General features: G+C 38.6%; 1 protein-coding gene across 1 annotated transcript in view; it reads left to right on the top strand.

Moving 5' to 3' along the window:
* Positions 1 to 18,389, top strand: part of pdzk1 (PDZ domain containing 1) — a 37,499-nt gene that overhangs the window by 13,805 nt on the left and 5,305 nt on the right. Inside the window, exons 4-6 of the mRNA XM_028801199.2 lie at positions 1,865 to 2,060; positions 6,671 to 6,867; positions 15,667 to 15,861. Of these exons, the coding sequence (XP_028657032.1) occupies positions 1,865 to 2,060; positions 6,671 to 6,867; positions 15,667 to 15,861 (588 nt within the window). The remainder of the gene's footprint in view (positions 1 to 1,864; positions 2,061 to 6,670; positions 6,868 to 15,666; positions 15,862 to 18,389) is intronic.

Here is an 18,389-nt window from a genome sequence, read left to right as displayed (position 1 = left end):
ACGAACATCCTTCCCAAGCTTCTTTTTCTATTTTAGAGCATCCCCACATACATTGACAAATTGGTCTTTAAGATGTTAGACTCAAGTATAATCTCATTTATTTGAAATCTGAGGTGTCCTTGCATATAAAGGGTGACTCTACAAAGACCTAAAGCAGAAGGTGGCATGGCACTACCTAATTTTCATTTTTATTACTGGGTGGAAAACACACCAGCTATAAGGACCTGGATATTGACACAAATTGATAAATATACACAAGCCTGGTGCAATAGAAATGCAATCTTGCCGTACTTCTTTATATGCCCTGCTTTCCATCCATCCATTTTCCAACCCGCTGAATCCGAACACAGGGTCACGGGGGTCTGCAGGAGCCAATCCCAGCCAACACAGGGCACAAGGCAGGGAACCAATCCCGGGCAGGGTGCCAACCCACCGCAGGACACGCCCTGCTTTCTGCCCCAGTAAATACAAATTATCGTCAATATACCAATAATCCAAATGTCCATCAATCACTCAGAATATGGAACCAGTGTAGGAAGCACTTCAATACAGAGCAGTTTTTATTTGTTGCACCTCTACATTATAATCACCTTTTTTCTACACTCTCAAACCTACACAGTAATTAATGTTTGGAAAATACCAGGGATTAAAACACTCTGATAATTGTATATACACTAGATAATGTCTTTGCATTCTATGAACAATTACGCTCTAAATTTAACTTCCCATCAATACAATTTTTCCACTATTTTCAAATCAGAAGCTTTGCTAAAAAGAACCTGCCCAATTTTTCACATCCCCTTCCCATTTCTATTCTAGAAGAAATACTGAACAGTCTTGGAAGACTCAGACAGCATCTCAATAATACATAAAAACATTAAAGTCTCTTCCTTTCAAATATCCCAGGATTTGGTGGGGAAAGAATCTTTCACTTAATATCTCAGAAAAGGAGTGAAAGGCAGTCATGCATAAAATACACTCTAGCTTCACATGTGCAAAGCATTCAATCACTCAACTTAAAATCTTTTATCGATCACATTTACCTTGTTTAAAATTGTCTAAAATGTATCTACTGCAACCTATGAATGGTACGATCTAGCTCCAACCTCACTGGGCCACATGTTTTGGAAGTGCACAAAATTAGCATCATTTTGGATAAAAAAATCTTTGAATGCCTATCAGACACTGTAGCTGTCACTATCACTCCTAATCCTTTAGCAGCCATGTTTAGTGTACTGCCACATGGTCTTAAAGTGGAGAAGGACAAATTGATTGTATCGAGGAAAAGGACATTCCCCCTTCTGTTTTGTTAAGTTTAACTTGATTATATGTAATGCTATCTTCTTTGTTGTGTAAGTTAGACTTGATTGTATGGAATAAAAAAGGGAGCAGTAATGTGCATGATGAGCTTCTACATGTGATCTGACTGTAGATGGCTGAAAATTCTAGACCTGCAACCACAGACCTTGAGACAGTTGGGGCATATGATTCCATTTGAGAGCATCTTTTGGAAATTTGATTTCTTCTCCCTCTCTTGCTACTTTTGTTCACTTCAGAAAGGCAGTTGGACTCAAAATTATGTGCTTCTTGATGTATCGCAACATGCCAAAGTATAACTGCACAGGAGAAATGGGAGTCATGAGAGTAATCTGAAGACTTTAACTTTTTGTGTGATACATTAACTTGAATGTAAATCATTAATTCACTTCTAGAATTTTCCAGTTCCACTGCTGTAGTATAATCATAGCCTCAGATTTTACCTACATATTAGTTTGCCAGATGACAGTTGCTTCTCTCAAGTTTTGCAAAGCCATGACAAAAGTATATTTAGATTTCTCAAATAGGCTGTATATTTCTCTCTCAGATTAAACAGGCTGGAAACAGTGTTGTCTTTTTACTTGTGGATGAGGACACTGATAAATATTACAAGAATGCTGGCATGAAGATAACTAGTGAGATGGCAAACCTGAAGCTGCTCCCACATAAACCCCGCACTGTAGAGTTGGCTAAAGGAGAAGATGGCTATGGCTACTATCTGAAAGAGGAAAAGGCCCGGCCAGGTATGGCTGCGTTCAGTTGTTTACGATGTTTTGCATTATTACATAAAATGTTGTCTACATGGAAGCAAATTATTTTAAAGGTGACATCCATATATCCTCATTTTTATTATACATCATTAAACAATATTCTAATAAGTGCCTACTACAAAAAAAGATGACTGTGCGTTTCAGCTCTTGAGTCACAACTTGAGAAAAAACTGTAAATGACAAGTTGCAGGGTGTCACAATTTTCACCTATAGAAACAAAAAAGAAGCTGTTAATGGCACATAATAAACAACAAAATGTTTTGCAGTTTTATTCAAGAAGCTGTTACTTTAAATAAATGTGTGCGTTGTGGCAGACGCCTAGAGGATGGAAGGACCGGGAGAGGGACAATACTTCCCCCGGGACACGAAAGGGCAGCCACCTTGGTTTGCATTGGGGCCACAGGATCAGAGCTTAGAAGCTCAACCCTGTTGTGGCCCGTGGCCACCACCAGAGGGTGCCCAGATGGTTACAGAGCCATGGACTACAGCACTTCCGCCACACTAGGAAGTGCTGCAGGAAGGTCATCACGGAGCACCTGGAGCACATCCGAGTGCATTATAAAAGGGGCTGCCTCACTCCATTCGAGGAGCCAGAGTCGGGATGCAGAAGACGGAGCTTGTGGGAGAGGATTGGAGGTGGCAGAAGGAGAAAGGAAAGAAAGAGAAAGACTGTGAGCTTTATTGGCGATTTCTGCAATGTTTGGTGCTGTATGCAGGAGCAAAAATTAAACATTTGTATTGTTGGACTTGGGTGTCCTGTGTCTGTCTGTGATCCAGGCTGGTTCTTCACAGCGTGTAAAAAAATGAACAATTGTTTTTAACCATTCATCAATTTTAAAGACAAAGAAATGCATAATACCCAATTAAAAACTGTTACATTTTACACAAATGTCTGAATGCATTTCTTTACATAGAACATTCTTGATAGATGAAGCAGTTAGCTAGTGATGTAGCTGAAAGTAGTATCCTGGAGAACCTCAATCCTCACACAACATCATTATCAAAGCAATGGCTGAATAAGAATTGACAAAGCCACTATATTTCTGTCTACATCCACACTACTATGTTTTCATTTAAAAATGCAAACATAAATTTTGATCACCACTGTATGCTGCTATTCTTTACCAGAAATAATTGATTTACATATCAAAAAATAAGCACACCTGAGGATTACAGGTAAGAGGCCACAAACATTTGAAAACAGGCACTAAGGAAGTACTCAACCACAGAAATAAACCCTGTAGAAAGAAGATGCATGGTACTTCACCCAAAAAAGCACACGTGTGCTAACTAAGCTCCCTTGTGGCCTTCCCATTCACAAACTAGCACTTTCTCCCAGCCTGATTCAACCTTTGCTCAAACCACATCCTGCTTAAAGGCTTTTCTACCCACATAGTGGAAAGTCAACGGAACCCACAAAATTTTTAGAGGGCCTTTTAGTGACAGTTGATTCACGTAATCATTTGAGTCCTCTTAATGTAGTATAGACCACAAAGGATGTGCTACCTGTTTGTTCCCTGCCTTCTATCTATTTTCTGTCCATAAAATATACATCTGTGCCTTTTTGTTAGCTGACAAATATTGCTCCCACATACAGTGGAACCTCGGTTCACGAATGTCTCGAAACACGTACAAATCGGTTTACGACCAAAAAGTTCGCCAAACTTTTGCCTCGGTTCACGACCACACACTCGGTATACGAATAAGCCAGTTTCCCTTTCGGTTTGTACGTGTTCAGTCTCTCCCTGTGCATTTCCTGTGCAGTGAGCAAGAGAGAGAGCGAGAGAGCGCGACATACACACGAGAGAGACACACACACACAGGCGCACGTGAGAGAGAGACACATACAGGCAGCGCGAGAGAGAGAGAGAGACACACACACACAGGCAGCGCGAGAGAGACACACACAGAGGCACGCGAAAGAAACACACACACACAGGCAGCGTGAGAGACACACACACACACAGGCAGCGTGAGAGAGACACACACACACACAGGCAGCGTGAGAGAGACACACACACACAGGCAGCGCGAGAGAGACACACTCACACACAGGCAGCGCGAGAGAGAGACACACAGAGGCGCGCGAAAGAAACACACACACACACAGGCAGCGTGAGAGAGAGACACACACACACACAGGCAGCGCGAGAGAGACACACACACACACAGGCAGCGCGAGAGAGACACACACACACACACAGGCAGCGTGAGAGAGACACACACACACAGGCAGCGCGAGAGAGAGGGCTGGACGCTTAAGGTAGGAAGGCAGTTAAAGAATGCACTGGGCTTGATTTTGCTTTCACTTCTGTTTACAGCGACCGGTTCATAGCGTGCATTGTTGAAATGATACTATTCTTGTTGGTTTATTAAATTATGGATTTTTTCAAATGTTCATTTTTTTCCCTGTGCTTAAAACTCATTAAAAAAAAGTGTTTTTAGCCAGCGGTTGGTAGCGCTATAGTGCAAACTATTGCAGTGTTAATTTTCTCTGTTGTTCAAGGTTTTCAGTGTTATTCAATGTTTTACATTTAGTTTACTATTACACTGTGCATTCTATGGATTAATTAACTACATTTGTGCTTAAAAACTTAAAAAAAAAATATTTACATACAGTTTGTATGGTCTGGAACAGATTAATTGTATTTACATACAATCCTATGGGGGGAATTACTTCGGTTTACGACCAAATTGGAGTACGACCAGAGTTTTGGAACGAATTATGGTCGTGAACCGAAGTTCCACTGTACTTACACACACATAGAGTGCTTATGTATGTTTGCAAGTGTTGACAAAAAGTTGGTAGCACCTTTGAGTGTTATCTATAGCTCCACATTGTTTTGTGTTAAATGGTATTTTTAATTCTCCTTAAACTGTAAACACAGTTATTTCATGAACAGAATATAAATTTAAAGGTGATGCCGAGTACACATTCATATCTATATTATAGAGCAGGGGTGGGCACTGGGCAGATTCAGTCCTGGAGGGCCGCAGTGGCTGCAGGTTTTTGTTCCAACCCAATTGCTTAATCTGCTTCACTTTAGTTGTCTCGCTCATTAAGATTTTGAACTCTTATTGCTTAGTCTTAAATAGCTGTAGTCTTGGTTTTTAATTGCTTCTTATTAGCAATAAGATGCAAATGACAAAAGAAACCAGTATTTCTCCATTTAGCTTGTTTCCATTTACACTTGTATTACACTGCAGCCCTCCAGGACTGACTTTGCCCACCCGTGTCATACAGCGTCACTGAACCTGCTCTTTCATGCATTTCTACATAAGTTAAGCTGCTTGCTGTTTTTCTGTTTTTGAACATGAACAACACATCACTTACCTGCTTTGATTTCAAGGAGCAGCAGAAATGTGCTGCTATAACTGAGGTTCATGCAAGACATCATGAAGTTGCAGACACAAGAGCAGAAGGGATAGTAGGCAGAGGTCAGACTGTTGGCATACAACAAGACCGAATGCTTCATTCTAGTGCAGTGAGGGACGCAACTTGCATGTTGTACTGTGATGAATAAACAACTAATACCATTACTTCCCTATTAAATAAAGAAAATCATTATTAGTGAATTGACTAATTATATACGCATATAATGTCACACCTTCGTTACATGGTAACACTCAGCTACCTAACCCCACCCTGGGAGGTGCACTTTCTTTAGCTTGCATGACTGCAGGTGCTTTAGTGTTCAGGCGTCAGGTGTGACTGTTGAAAACATAAAAGGAAAAAATATTAAAAACATATTTTGAAGTAACTGCTCTCAAAATAAAATTGAAACCTAAACCAATTTTGTTTCTGTATTTTTCACTTCACCAAAGCTTCTCGAAGGGAGGTTTTAAAATTCTAAAAATTGGACAATTTGCTGTTTTCGAGATATCTCAAAAAATGGAACCCTCTAGACAAATTTTCTTGCAGAAATACGTGTGCAACAAAACTATCCCATTGGTAGTCAAGCCGTTTAATGCTGATACGCACAGACCAGCAGACAGGCATGGCTTCCACAGTAGGTGCTTTTCACATTATATAAGAACCTACCTAAAAAATACAAAGGAGAGAAAACTGGACTAGAGGCAGACAAGGATGAGCCGAGGCATACTTTTTGAACATTTTATCATGCCAATAGCAGACTACCACTAGGCTATATAAATTCCTCCAGATCACAAAAAGCAGGAAGGGCTCACTTACATAAGTAAATGGAAGGCCATTTGAGTTACCTCAGTCAGTGGTGACTGAGAACAGGAAGTCATGCTATGAGATGGTGGTCGCCATAAGAGGGTGTTCCCTTTAGATTTTTTCAGATCTTTCTAAAAGTAGTTCAGAAGACTCATTGGCATAGATTTAAAAGCTGTTGATTTCTCAAGTACCACTGAGTTGACAGGCAGTATGACACATAGAAAAAGAACTCAAATGGCAAAAGGATTGTGAAGCCTGAACATTTTTTGAGAGAAACTGTGAGGTGAGGTGGAAGTGGTATTTTGGACGTGTTGTTTAATTTACAAGTGTAGGTAAAGGTTCTATAACCACAAGATTTAAACGCTGGATACTGAGAAATGAATGATATTCTTTATTTTCACAGGTCACTTCATTAATGAAATCGATAAAGGAGGTCCAGCAGACAGAGCCGGACTGGAAAATATGGATCGGATTGTGTGTGTTAATGGTGATCCAGTAGATTCTATGAGCCATGAGCAGGTGGTGGAAAGAATCAGAGAGTGTGGCAACAAGACTTTTCTGATGGTTATCGATGAAATCACAGACAAAATTTATAAGATGGTACAACATACGTTCTCAGTAATAATAACTGAAGCTATTGTTAATTTTACTTTGCAAATTTCATTGATTTTGACAAATGGGTAGCACTGCTTGCTTGTGGGTCTACTGTAATGGATTCAAATGTTGTTGATACTGCTTATATGGAATTTTCATCTTCTGTGCATGTTTGCTTGGGTTTATTCTAGGGGTACTTGCTTTTCGCCCACATCTCAGTACAGTCAAGTTGTACTAACTGGGGGTGGTACAGTCTGTGGCCGCTTTATTAGGTACACCTGCTCCTCTAACAGCCAATCATTAGGGTGCAACTCAGTAAATATATGAAGCAGACCAGGGGCCTCATGCATAACGCCATGCATAGCGCTCACACTAAAACATGGTGTACAGACAAAAGTGGATATGTGCATATGCACAAAAAAATTCAGATGCACAAAACCCAACTTCCACACACTTCAGCTCCATAAATTCCGGTCAGGGTGAAAAGTAACACACGTACACATGCCTGCCATCCCACCCCAACTCCTCAAAGAATTTTGCATATTTTAATATGCAAATAAATATAAATATCACCTTCCCCATTCAGTGTTTGGTTAAAAGACAATGGCAAAAGCATGTGAAAAAAGAATTTCAGCGAATGCAAAGTGGAGGCAAGGAAAAATGAAGTATTTGTTGGCTTAAGCAGTGGTATGAACAACAAAAGGAAGTTGATCGAGTGATACAGAATGGCGAAGAAATCCAGAAGTTCAAGTTCAGAAAGTCACACAGTGACCTAATTAAAAAGAAATGGTCAGATATCAAAGTCAATGAGCAAAGGCGAGTCATAGCCCACCGTCTGAGTATCATACGGAAGCATATTAGGGTACAGAGAAAAGGAAAAAAAATAGGGACACAGTGAAATGTCCACTTTAATCTTGTACTTTATTTTGTCATTAAAGTATAACATTGTAAATTTAATCTTAAAATCAATGCTGCCTCAGCCATGCACACAGACTATATGAACTTCTCCCATTCGGCAAATGCTTCAGAGCCTTTCCTGCAGGAACCTCGCGGTTCAGAAACAGTTTCATCCAAAGAGCTATAAATGAACTCAATCAGTCTATCAAGTGTTCCTGGTAGAACTGTTTGAACTTAGAATTTCATTTACCTCACTGTAAACTTGCACAACAGTTGTAACATTGCACAACCTGAGCCACTTGATGAACCATTTGCACTGTCTGCACTATATGTACATGTATATTGTGCTTATGCTTTCATATTGCATATTTTTCATTGTTTTTTACGTATTATTATTATATAATTTTATAGGAAATAACTTTATGGAGGATTTGCACATTGAATCTCATTATACCATGCAATAACAATAACGGAATTTGATTCAATTCAATAGAAGAGAGCGCATATTTACAGATGATGACTACTGGCTTCTAAGTTGAATCAGGTTTCCAAGAGCTATCTTCTTGGAGCTCTTGATGTAATTTTTATGATGAAATGCATTAAAGTATGTACAATACATTATACAAATACATTTTTAACTTCATTTAAATAATGTATATTGTTAATAATTAAATGTGTGGGCACGGTGGTTCAGCGGTAGTGATGAACTGGTGCCCTGTCCCGGTATTGGTTCTGCCTCACGCTGTATGCTTGCTGGGACTGGATGGATAGATGGATGGAATAATTAAACATGTACTACTAAGATATTTCAAAGTTCCTTAAAAGTTTTGAAGAACTGGCATTCTAACTTTGAGCTGGCTTTATATTTATTACAATACTCACTGTGTGGTGATTGGTTACGTGGAGAAAGAAAAGGAAGGACTGGAATTTAGGGTTAGTACGTTTGAAAGGGACAGTACTGCTGCATTAAATTACTTCATCGAGGGTTGTGCATGTCCCAGTAAGCATCTTGTGGGACGCAGGAACAATCTCTGGACAGAGTGCCAGCTCGTTGCTACCACCGTGCCCCCATGTTTAATACATGCTTTAATTCATTTCATCATGAAAATGATATCAAGTATACATTTTAGTATTTAAATTGTTCAGATAGCTGTAAAATCAGATACTACTTATCATGTCATACATGTAATATTACATTACAGGAATGTAATGTATGCTGTGTTCAGTCGGCGTATTAGAAAACCCATTTAAGCAGCACATGGTAATGCACACACATAGAGCACACAGAAGAACACACAGAATATGAAGCATTTAACAGGCTACTTTAATTATGATGGGATCTGAGAAACTCTAGTAAATGCTGTATCCCTGTAATCCTCTGCCCTTTCGACACATTTATGCCGTAGAGCTATTCCCATCAGAAGCTGTACAGCTGTGATTCCACGCTCAGATACAGTGGTTAAAATTCTCTGAGTGGTGCACCAAGAGTAACAACGCTAAAGCAGCTGTGGTATTTGGAATATCTTGGCCATTCCGTGGACCATTATATTGTTACAGGTTGATTACAATCAGATGCCTTAAATTTATAAACAATATGTGGTTAATTTCAGCGTATTTGATAAGCCGCATCAGGGATGTGAATCTAAAAAAAAAAGAATGGGAAACCACACTGGAACAGTGACACTGCTTTGACGCTGGGTGCTGCCAGTTTGCAAAACCGAGTGGAAACTTGCGTTCACACAGGTTAAGGCTGGCATGAGACTGTGCGTGTCTTTACGCCTAGTTTTTATATATCTCAAAGTGAGTGTGGAAACGGGCGTATGCACCGTTTATACTTGAGGCCCCTGGTCAAGATTATTAGTTGTTATTTGACTGAACATCAAACAGGTGTGCTCCTGCACTACTGCCTCTAGAGTTTACAGAGACACCCTGTTAATGAAAGCAGTCAGAGAAGAATGATGAAACTTGTATTTAAGCTTACAGAAAGGCCATAAATACTAAAATTAGCGGACTTGACAGAGGTTGACATGCAGAAAGATCACTCAATATACTACACTTTTCATCTTCAAGTATTAGATGACCACAGGACATATGATCACCAAAACTGGATGACTAAATTTCAAGAAAATGCTGCCTACTCTGCAAATTCTCAACTTTAGCTGTGACAGGCAGATGGTGAAAATTTGGCATAAAGTGAATCCATGGAGCCATAAAGCCTTGTGTCTGACTGGTCGTAGTATTCTACTGGTGTGGGAAATGTTTTCTTGGCCCACATTAGGTTTCTAAGTACCCAAGTGTTACTTGAATGCCACACCTTACTAAGGTTTCATTGGTTATTAATTGCATTCCTTTAGGGCAAGAGTTTGCCCTTTTTTTTTTTTTTTTAAATAAATATTGCCAGTCAAATAATGTTTCTTGTCAGAAAGCACACATTTTTGCAGAGTGGATAAAACAAACATAACAGGGAGATTAGTTTACTGCAGTAATCTGTACAGTTTGCAAATCTCAATCACACAGAGATGATGTGGAAATGGAGGTGTACAACATAAAAATCTCAATGAATGGCATAATATTTGAGTTGATGTTGACCAAAAATCCATAAGTAACATTTCCAGCATCTAGTTAAGTCCATGCCAACAACAATTAAGGCCGTTTTATATGTTTAAAGGGTTGGTGGGGATTAAACACCTGACCAAGCTTCATTCTTATCTGCCAATGCTGATATGGTAGGCTCCAGCTACTTTAGAAGCCAAGAAATGGTAATATGAACGCATTATAATGAAAGTTTTATTTGTATTTCTCCTCGGAATACAGTCAATGGTACAACATCAACAAAAACATAATGCACACACATCCTCTTTAATAAAATCCCTGTGTGCGTCCAGGTATCCGTGCATGTGTGTCTTCTGGTGAAGTGCGCATGCGCGGGGCGCAGTGCGATATTACTGTCAGAGAAAGTACAGGCGTTTTACGGAAATACAAACCAGTATTACTGCGAGAGGAAATTAAAGGTACACAATACAGTAACTCATATTACAGCCACATACAAGCCAGTATTACTGTCAGAGGAAATTAAAGGCATATTACCGATGCACACGCCTGTATTACCGCCAGAGAAAATTAAATGTATATTATGGATGTACAAGCCAGCAGACGTACAAGACAGTATTACTGTCATAGAAAATTAAAGACATACAATACACGGCGGCAGCCCACAAAGAACGGTCAGCTCAGCAAGTAAACATCAACAAAAGAAAGGCTGAAAGACAAAGAAAAATACGACCAACAAAAAGAATGAGGTCAAGGTCCCTTGCCATTTAATATAGACTGTTCCTACTAATCTTTATGCACTACTGTTCTAGCGCCCATTATTTTAACGGGCTAAATGACTAGTACATATATAAAACCAAAGCATATTTAGAATAATTTGTACAACACACATTTTATATAGATGAACACATGAAGTATTCGTTATCATACTGGTTGTTTTTTTAAACCTATGATAGGTTGATCAAAAATGTCTCTAAATAGAAGACTAATTTGAGTGCCAATGGCCCTATGTTTTTTTTCCAGAATTAAGAAGCGAGAAAAGTTCAGGATAGCTCAGGACTTTAATAATACTGCTTGTCTTTCTAAGGTAGCAAGTGTATATGTCCTGAACTGACAGCAGGTGGGAGCTGGTCATGTTCTGTGCCGCCATCACCACCCTTTACAGGACTTTACGTCGTGCCATACTAGGATGTGATAGAACACATGAAGACTGACTCCATAATACACCTGTAGAAGTTCATGAGATCAAATGAAAAAATCTAATTTTTTTTCTCAGACATCAGAGAAAGTAAAGGCACTAGGAAGCTTTAACAATAGCTGAAATGTGTGGTGTCCACTTCAATTTACCACAGACAGTCACTCAAAGAAATTTAAAGCTGCTAACCCTCTCCGCAGCATCCCCTCCAATGTAGATAAGGAGTGTTGTGTGCTTAGATCTGCACTCTACAAGCTACCTCATTATTGTTGGTGATTAGGCCTATAGTGGTGGTGTCATCAACAGATTCAATGATAGAACTGGATCTGTGTCCATGGTGAACAATGTGTACACAAGGGGGTTTAATATACTACCCTGTGTAGAATGGAAAATGTCAAGTACCCTGGAGTACTTCCGGTGCCAGGGCACAGCCTCATGGAAGCACTTCTGGGTCAAGTAGAGGCCCACAAAAACAGGGATCATGAATCCCTGCAGCAGCCCCTGGTGCCACCCAGGGGACTATCAGGGCTGACTCACGGCACTACAATCCCCACCTTTTACTGCAGGTTTACACATGGTTACCAAGGTCCAGTCTAGTTGATGGAGGATAAACATATTCTGAAATAACAGCCTTTCCCCACTGCTCCTTTTGTTTTGTCCTCCCATCTGGATAAGGGTCCCATACCCATCATAGATGGGATGCCAGTCCATCACTGTCCTTCCATTCTGGCTTCCCTTCTTGGCAAGGGTCCCCCCCCCCCCCCCCCCCCCTTTCTCCCAGGCAGAATGCCCCATAATCTTGTTTCACACTTACAATGGAAAGTAAGGCAGGATGGATGACTAAGCAGCAGTGATGACTGACATACTTGGCATCTCTTTCAGGGGATGCAGTAATCCCAACAACAATTACAGAAATGAAAGCATGGCTACTTAAATAATGTGAACAGTTAAAAGAAGTTTGCTATACCTTCAGAGTGTATAGAAACAGAATGAGTTGCTAGGTTTTAGGTGATACAATTAAAGTTTTTATGTTACATAGTAAAATCTGTAAAGAGCAGTTCCATTAACTGCACAAGAATGGTAAAGATCATAGAATCTGCAAAAACATCAGAGCATCTACAAATTATCTCCAAATCCAAAATAAGTTTGCCCATTTCGGCTGGTGATAAAGGGAAAGTCATTTTCCCTTTATCTGCCCTTAGTTTTGCTTTCTTTTTTAACATTCTTGATTTTGGCTGCACTCTTGGCCTTTCAGTTCCCTTATGAATCTGCACCATTTCTTTTGTCAGGTGAAATCATAATCCATCTCCTGCTTAACATTATTTTTTATCTTTGGTCATATTTAGCTAATTTTTTTCCTCTCTACTTCCTTCTCGGTCCACCCTAATAATATCTGTCTTGTCCTTTAAAGGAATACTTCACCCAAAAATAATTTTTTTTATATGTTACCATGTACTTTGTAGTGGTGGCTGAGAAAAAGTTTTAAACGCATATTTTTTTGCATAACGAAGAGAAAATTGTTTATAACAGAATCCAATAGTGACCAATACTATACATCAACAAACAATATGACAAAATGTTCATAGAAAAAGAAAAACTTCTCAGAAGTCAGAATTCTTGACTAATAAACGAGGGGGAGAGAAGCTTCTCTTCAATTCAAAAGCACAACATTAAGGGAATGTCATTCCTGTTTACAATGCATGCAGATTTTCCCAGAAGTGACTGTTAATATTTTAGCACAAACTGTATGCAATCTGCACATTTTGCGCATATGACTGGATAACGGAAATGTAGACTGTGTGACACAAGTAGCACGAAAATTTTTTTTTCTTTCTTCCATGGATGTTTTTCACACTTTTCCGTTGTACAGTGCTGGTCACTTTTGGGTTCTATCATGTCATAAAGTATTTTCTTTCATACTGCAGGAAAGCATGACCTTACAAATTTTTCTCACACATCACTGCAAACTACTCGGGTAGGTAACATATTTAAAAAAAACACCTTACAGGTTCCAATGACTCGACAGTCTGCCAAACTAACATCCTTCAGTATTATTCACCTTTCACTTCTTTTTTTAAAATCCAGCATTATTGACATTATCCTAATTTCTTAGAATATCAAATATAGTTTTGGTGAAAGGGAAACACTGCCAACACTCAATTTTTTTTTGCTTTTTCTTTAATTATCGCAAGAAGTCAAGTAAAATGACACCTTTTACTGGCTAACTAAAAAAAGATTACAATATGCAAGCTTTCGAGGCAACTCAGGCCCCTTCTTCAGGCAAGGTGTAATGGCTAACACGGTACAACACCCTAGTACTATTATTTAATTATCTTAATTAATCAGTTAATTACTAAATCACAAATCATTAATAATGAATGGAGTCACTTTTCAAATACCAAAAATATAATTAGTTTTTTTTTTATTGCAATAATTTAGTGACCCCCCATAGCACATAATCTTCAAAAGCCGCCTAAATGTTTATAAGATAACAAAAGCTGGTTTGACTATCAAGAGGTAAACATTTTTTAGTTAGCTATCTGCTAAGATGTCCCAAAATCTCAGCCTGACACTTTTTCTACACTAGAAAAGTAACTGACACCAATAGACCTAACTAGTGAGATCAGAAACGGCTGGCTAAGCAGTTACCAAGGCAAACGAATTGTTACTGCTTATCAGAACTTCTCAAAATGTCCCAGAAAGTTTATGAATATTCAACCATCCTGCAAAGCTATGATACTAGATGCGGATTTGGGTTGTAAAACCTGTTGCACTTGTTGGAGATTTTACTTTTTCCTTTGAGGAGTGATTATCTCCCAAAATAAAGAACTGGCCCTAAACATGTCTATAACTAGATATAGTCACTCACACATAACCATACTCACTCCGGCCTGGGCAATTTGGAGTTGTCAATTAACCCAAAGAAAAAAAAAAAACATGTAAACCTGAAAAACAACTAAAGTCTAAATAGACTGTCAAAAGATTTTCATGGAGCAACTACAAAACTCTCTTCTACTGCAGTTTCAAATTTACTTTCTTTCAAAATCAATTGACATGATTTTGAAGAAAAGAAAAAAATAAGACATTTATTCACACCAGTACACTCCACAGCTTTTACACTTGAAGTTACTCAACGGCCAAACAATCTAAAAAAACATGTTTATATTTTATCCATCCATCCATTATCCAACCCGCTATATCCTAACTACAGGCTCATGGGGGTCTGCTGGAGCCAATCCCAGCCAACACAGGGCGCAAGGCAGGAAACAAACCCTGGGCAGGGCGCCAGCCCACCACAATGTTTATATTTTATTCAAGGTATAACATTGTATTCACTGGCTTTTTCTGTCAAATGTTCCGGGTACTGTATTACTGTCTCAAATCTGAGAGGGACAGGTAAGTAAAAGATTAATTCATAATAAACTGGATGATTACATTATAGGACTGGCTATTGTTTACTAGCTGACGTGTACAGCAATGCTCAGTCTACATTCTTATGACAAAAGGTGTGAACCTTTTTAGTATCTAGTAATAAAATTCCATTGATTTAAGATAAAGGGATAAAGGTTGTGACTTTATTACACTAAATCAACTGATATGCAAGTGCCAGAATATAATCAGACATTCATTTCAAAAAGGGGATGGGCTGACTAATGATTACCTATCATTATCAATGTCCATTAACTTGCATAAGTAGTGCACACCTCTAGAAAGATGCATTCCCATCTTTTCTTGGCTACTTCAACTTAATGTGTCCAATTTTTTTTCTCAAATTTCCTTACAATGGTTTCTTGAATTAAAATCTTTCTAATGACACTTCTTTCTTCTTCTGCTCTCTTTTCTTATTTTAAATTAGATATAATAATGAAATGCTGTAATTAGTATTAGTAAAGCTTTGGGCAGCACCTCAGGTAACAAACTAAAAATTATTTTTTCTTTTTCTGTCATTCTCTATATCGGACTCTTCACAAGACATTATTAACTTGTTAATATTTTGGTTTGATTAAATAACAATATTTGTATTTCTAAGGCTCTGTTAATAATGTTTCTGAAATATTGTTGAGATATAGATGACACCAATCCTTACTCATGGGATCACACTCAAATTTTAAAACCAGTTAATTTCACAAATGCAGCATCATTAATGCTAGTCTGTTTTATAGGCAGGAGTATCACCCATGCTCTGCTGGGAAGAAGAGAATCATTCCAACAACAAGCCTCTGTGTACAACTCCAACTACTGCACCAGAGGACAAAGTCAAACACAAACCAAAACTCTGCAAGCTGGAGAAAACCACAAGTGGCTTTGGTTTCCACTTGAATGCAATAAGAGGAACACCTGGCCACTTCCTAAAAGAGGCAAGATAAATTCCATATTTCTAAGCATGTTTTTGTTACGTATTTTAATGAAAACATCATGTTGTAAATTATTGGTATCAGTGGTTCTCAAACTCAGGAATTTGTGAACCCAACAGCACATTTTTATTGGACTCATATTAATTAAACCTGCTGTTGAATGGCTGAAAAAAAATCCCACAAACCCTTAAATTAGATACTAGAAAACTTCAGAGCTGAAGATGAATGTTTAGCAGGCACTGATTATATTACGCAAAAATGCTAAATCTATAAGCAACTCCATCACTATAAAAAAATATAAATAAATATTGGGAGATTAAGGTAAAATGTACAGGTTTGATGACTGTCATGATGACTATCCAACACTTCAATCATGCAGGAAGCAACTACTCTTGGCAACTCAGTTGTGAAAATGACAGCATGAAAAGGAAGAATTTTAGAAATTAGATTTAGATCAACTGAAAATAGTGATGTGGTGTGGCTTGTTCTAATTCATTTGTTTTAATATTAGACTGTTGAATAAAACTCCAGGAGACAATTCAAGTAAGTATTATTTTTATAGATTTAGGATCAAGTATACCGTCAATAAAGCGGAGACAAAAAGGTTTGACAGCTGCTTGGTTTTTAGATGCTCCTGATAAGTAAAGTGAGGTTGCTCTCTGAGGAGATGTTAGGATCAAACTGTTGTTGATGGTTTGAAGAATTAAGCTCCAAAGATTCTGTCTTAATCCAATACAGGAAAGTGATTTAGTTAGGTGGAGTGGTGGCTCTGAGGCTAGGGATCTGCACTGGCAATCAGAAGGTTGCCGGTTCGAATCCCGTAAAATGCCAAAAGGGACTCTGCTCTGTTGGGCCCTTGAGCAAGGCCCTTAACCTGCAATTGCTGAGCGCTTTGAGTAGTGAGAAAAGCGCTATATAAATGCAAGAAATTATTATTAGGTTTGTTTTGCTGAGTTATTATAAGAAATTAAAAGATGCTGCTAGAAAGACCTGAAGGTAATGTTAATAAAAGGGAGAAAGACTAGCAATGTTTAGAGATAAAACATTAGAAATCTAACTAACTGGTAGAGCAGGCTGAAATGCTTAGCATAAAATGAAAAAAAGTCTAAACGCTTTGTGAAATATTCAGCAGGTTCTATAAGAGTGAGTTACACCACTGAGTGAACATTTGATCATCCATCCATCCATTTTCCATCCATCCATCCATTTTCCATCCCGCTGAATCCGAACACAGGGTCATGGGGGTCTGCTGGAGCCAATCCCAGCCAACACAGGGCACAAGGCAGGAACCAATCCTGGGCAGGGTGCCAACCCACCGCAGGACACACACAAACACACCCACACACCAAGCACACACTAGGGCCAATTTAGAATCGCCAATCCACCTAACCTGCATGTCTTTGGACTGTGGGAAGAAACCGGAGCGCCCGGAGGAAACCCACGCAGACACGGGGAGAACATGCCAGGTCCCCAGGTCTCCCAACTGCGAGGTAGCAGCACTACCCACTGCGCCACCCCCAACTATAAATGATCAAGAAAATAAATAAGAGAAAATCAAATGTCAAAAAGGGTAAACCCATTAAATAATATAGAATAAAGTTTCCAAACCGACTCTTCAAATATTGTACAACACTCAACAGCCATGGGCTGTTCTAAGAAACTGAGCATCTGAAAATCCCTATAAAGCAGGGAAAGAATACAACAAATAATATCAAAGTGCTTCCATGCTAGCAATTTCCATAGTTTACAATGTTATTTAAAATGACAATTAAGGGGGACTGCTGAGGTCAACACAAGGTCTGACTGACCAAGAAAACTGATTGATAGAACAGCTCATATACTCTGTAGGAAGGCAACGAAAACCCACAATAAAACTGCAAGAGACCTACAGACAGGGTTAGATAGAAAAAGCAGTGGTGGTGAACTACTCTATGGTAGTGTTACTTAGACAAACATGACCTTCATGGAAGAACTATTACAAAAAAAGCTTAATGTAATCTCATCACAAAAAAACAACATATTGGGCTGTACAGCAGCTCGTGGCAAAGAAGACACTGCATGAGTACAGGAAAGAATGGATTCCACTGGAATGCCAGTCAGGAAACTGGAGCTGAAAAAAGGATGGTGTCTACAACAAAACAACAACCCAAAACAAGCTTCAAAAATCTACTTTGAAGTACCCTCAAGAAACATAAGGCAAATGTTTCTGAATGGCCTTCAGTGTTCCCAGACTTGAACATCTCTGAATATTTTTGGGAAGAACTTAAACGTGCTGTGCATGTAAGACAGCTCAAGAATACTTTAACAGCTAGCAGTGGTCTGGAAAGAAAAACTCTGAAAAAAATTCTAAACTAATAATTTAAAAAGACTTTAAAGAAGTTTAAAAGTTGTGTTTTTTTGCCAAAATTAGCGCAACTAAGAACCAAATTTGTATGGTGTCCAGACATTTGCAAATGCTCTTGAATTGTTTTTTTTTTATCACTTTTTTCCGTTCATTAATTAAGTAATAACTGTACATTAACATTTTCATG

This window comes from Erpetoichthys calabaricus, chromosome 4 (genome assembly GCF_900747795.2).
Source record: "Erpetoichthys calabaricus chromosome 4, fErpCal1.3, whole genome shotgun sequence".
Taxonomy (NCBI): Eukaryota; Metazoa; Chordata; class Cladistia; order Polypteriformes; family Polypteridae; genus Erpetoichthys; species Erpetoichthys calabaricus.
Note: the sequence above shows the minus strand (reverse complement) of the source record. Positions and strands in the feature narration are given on the sequence as shown.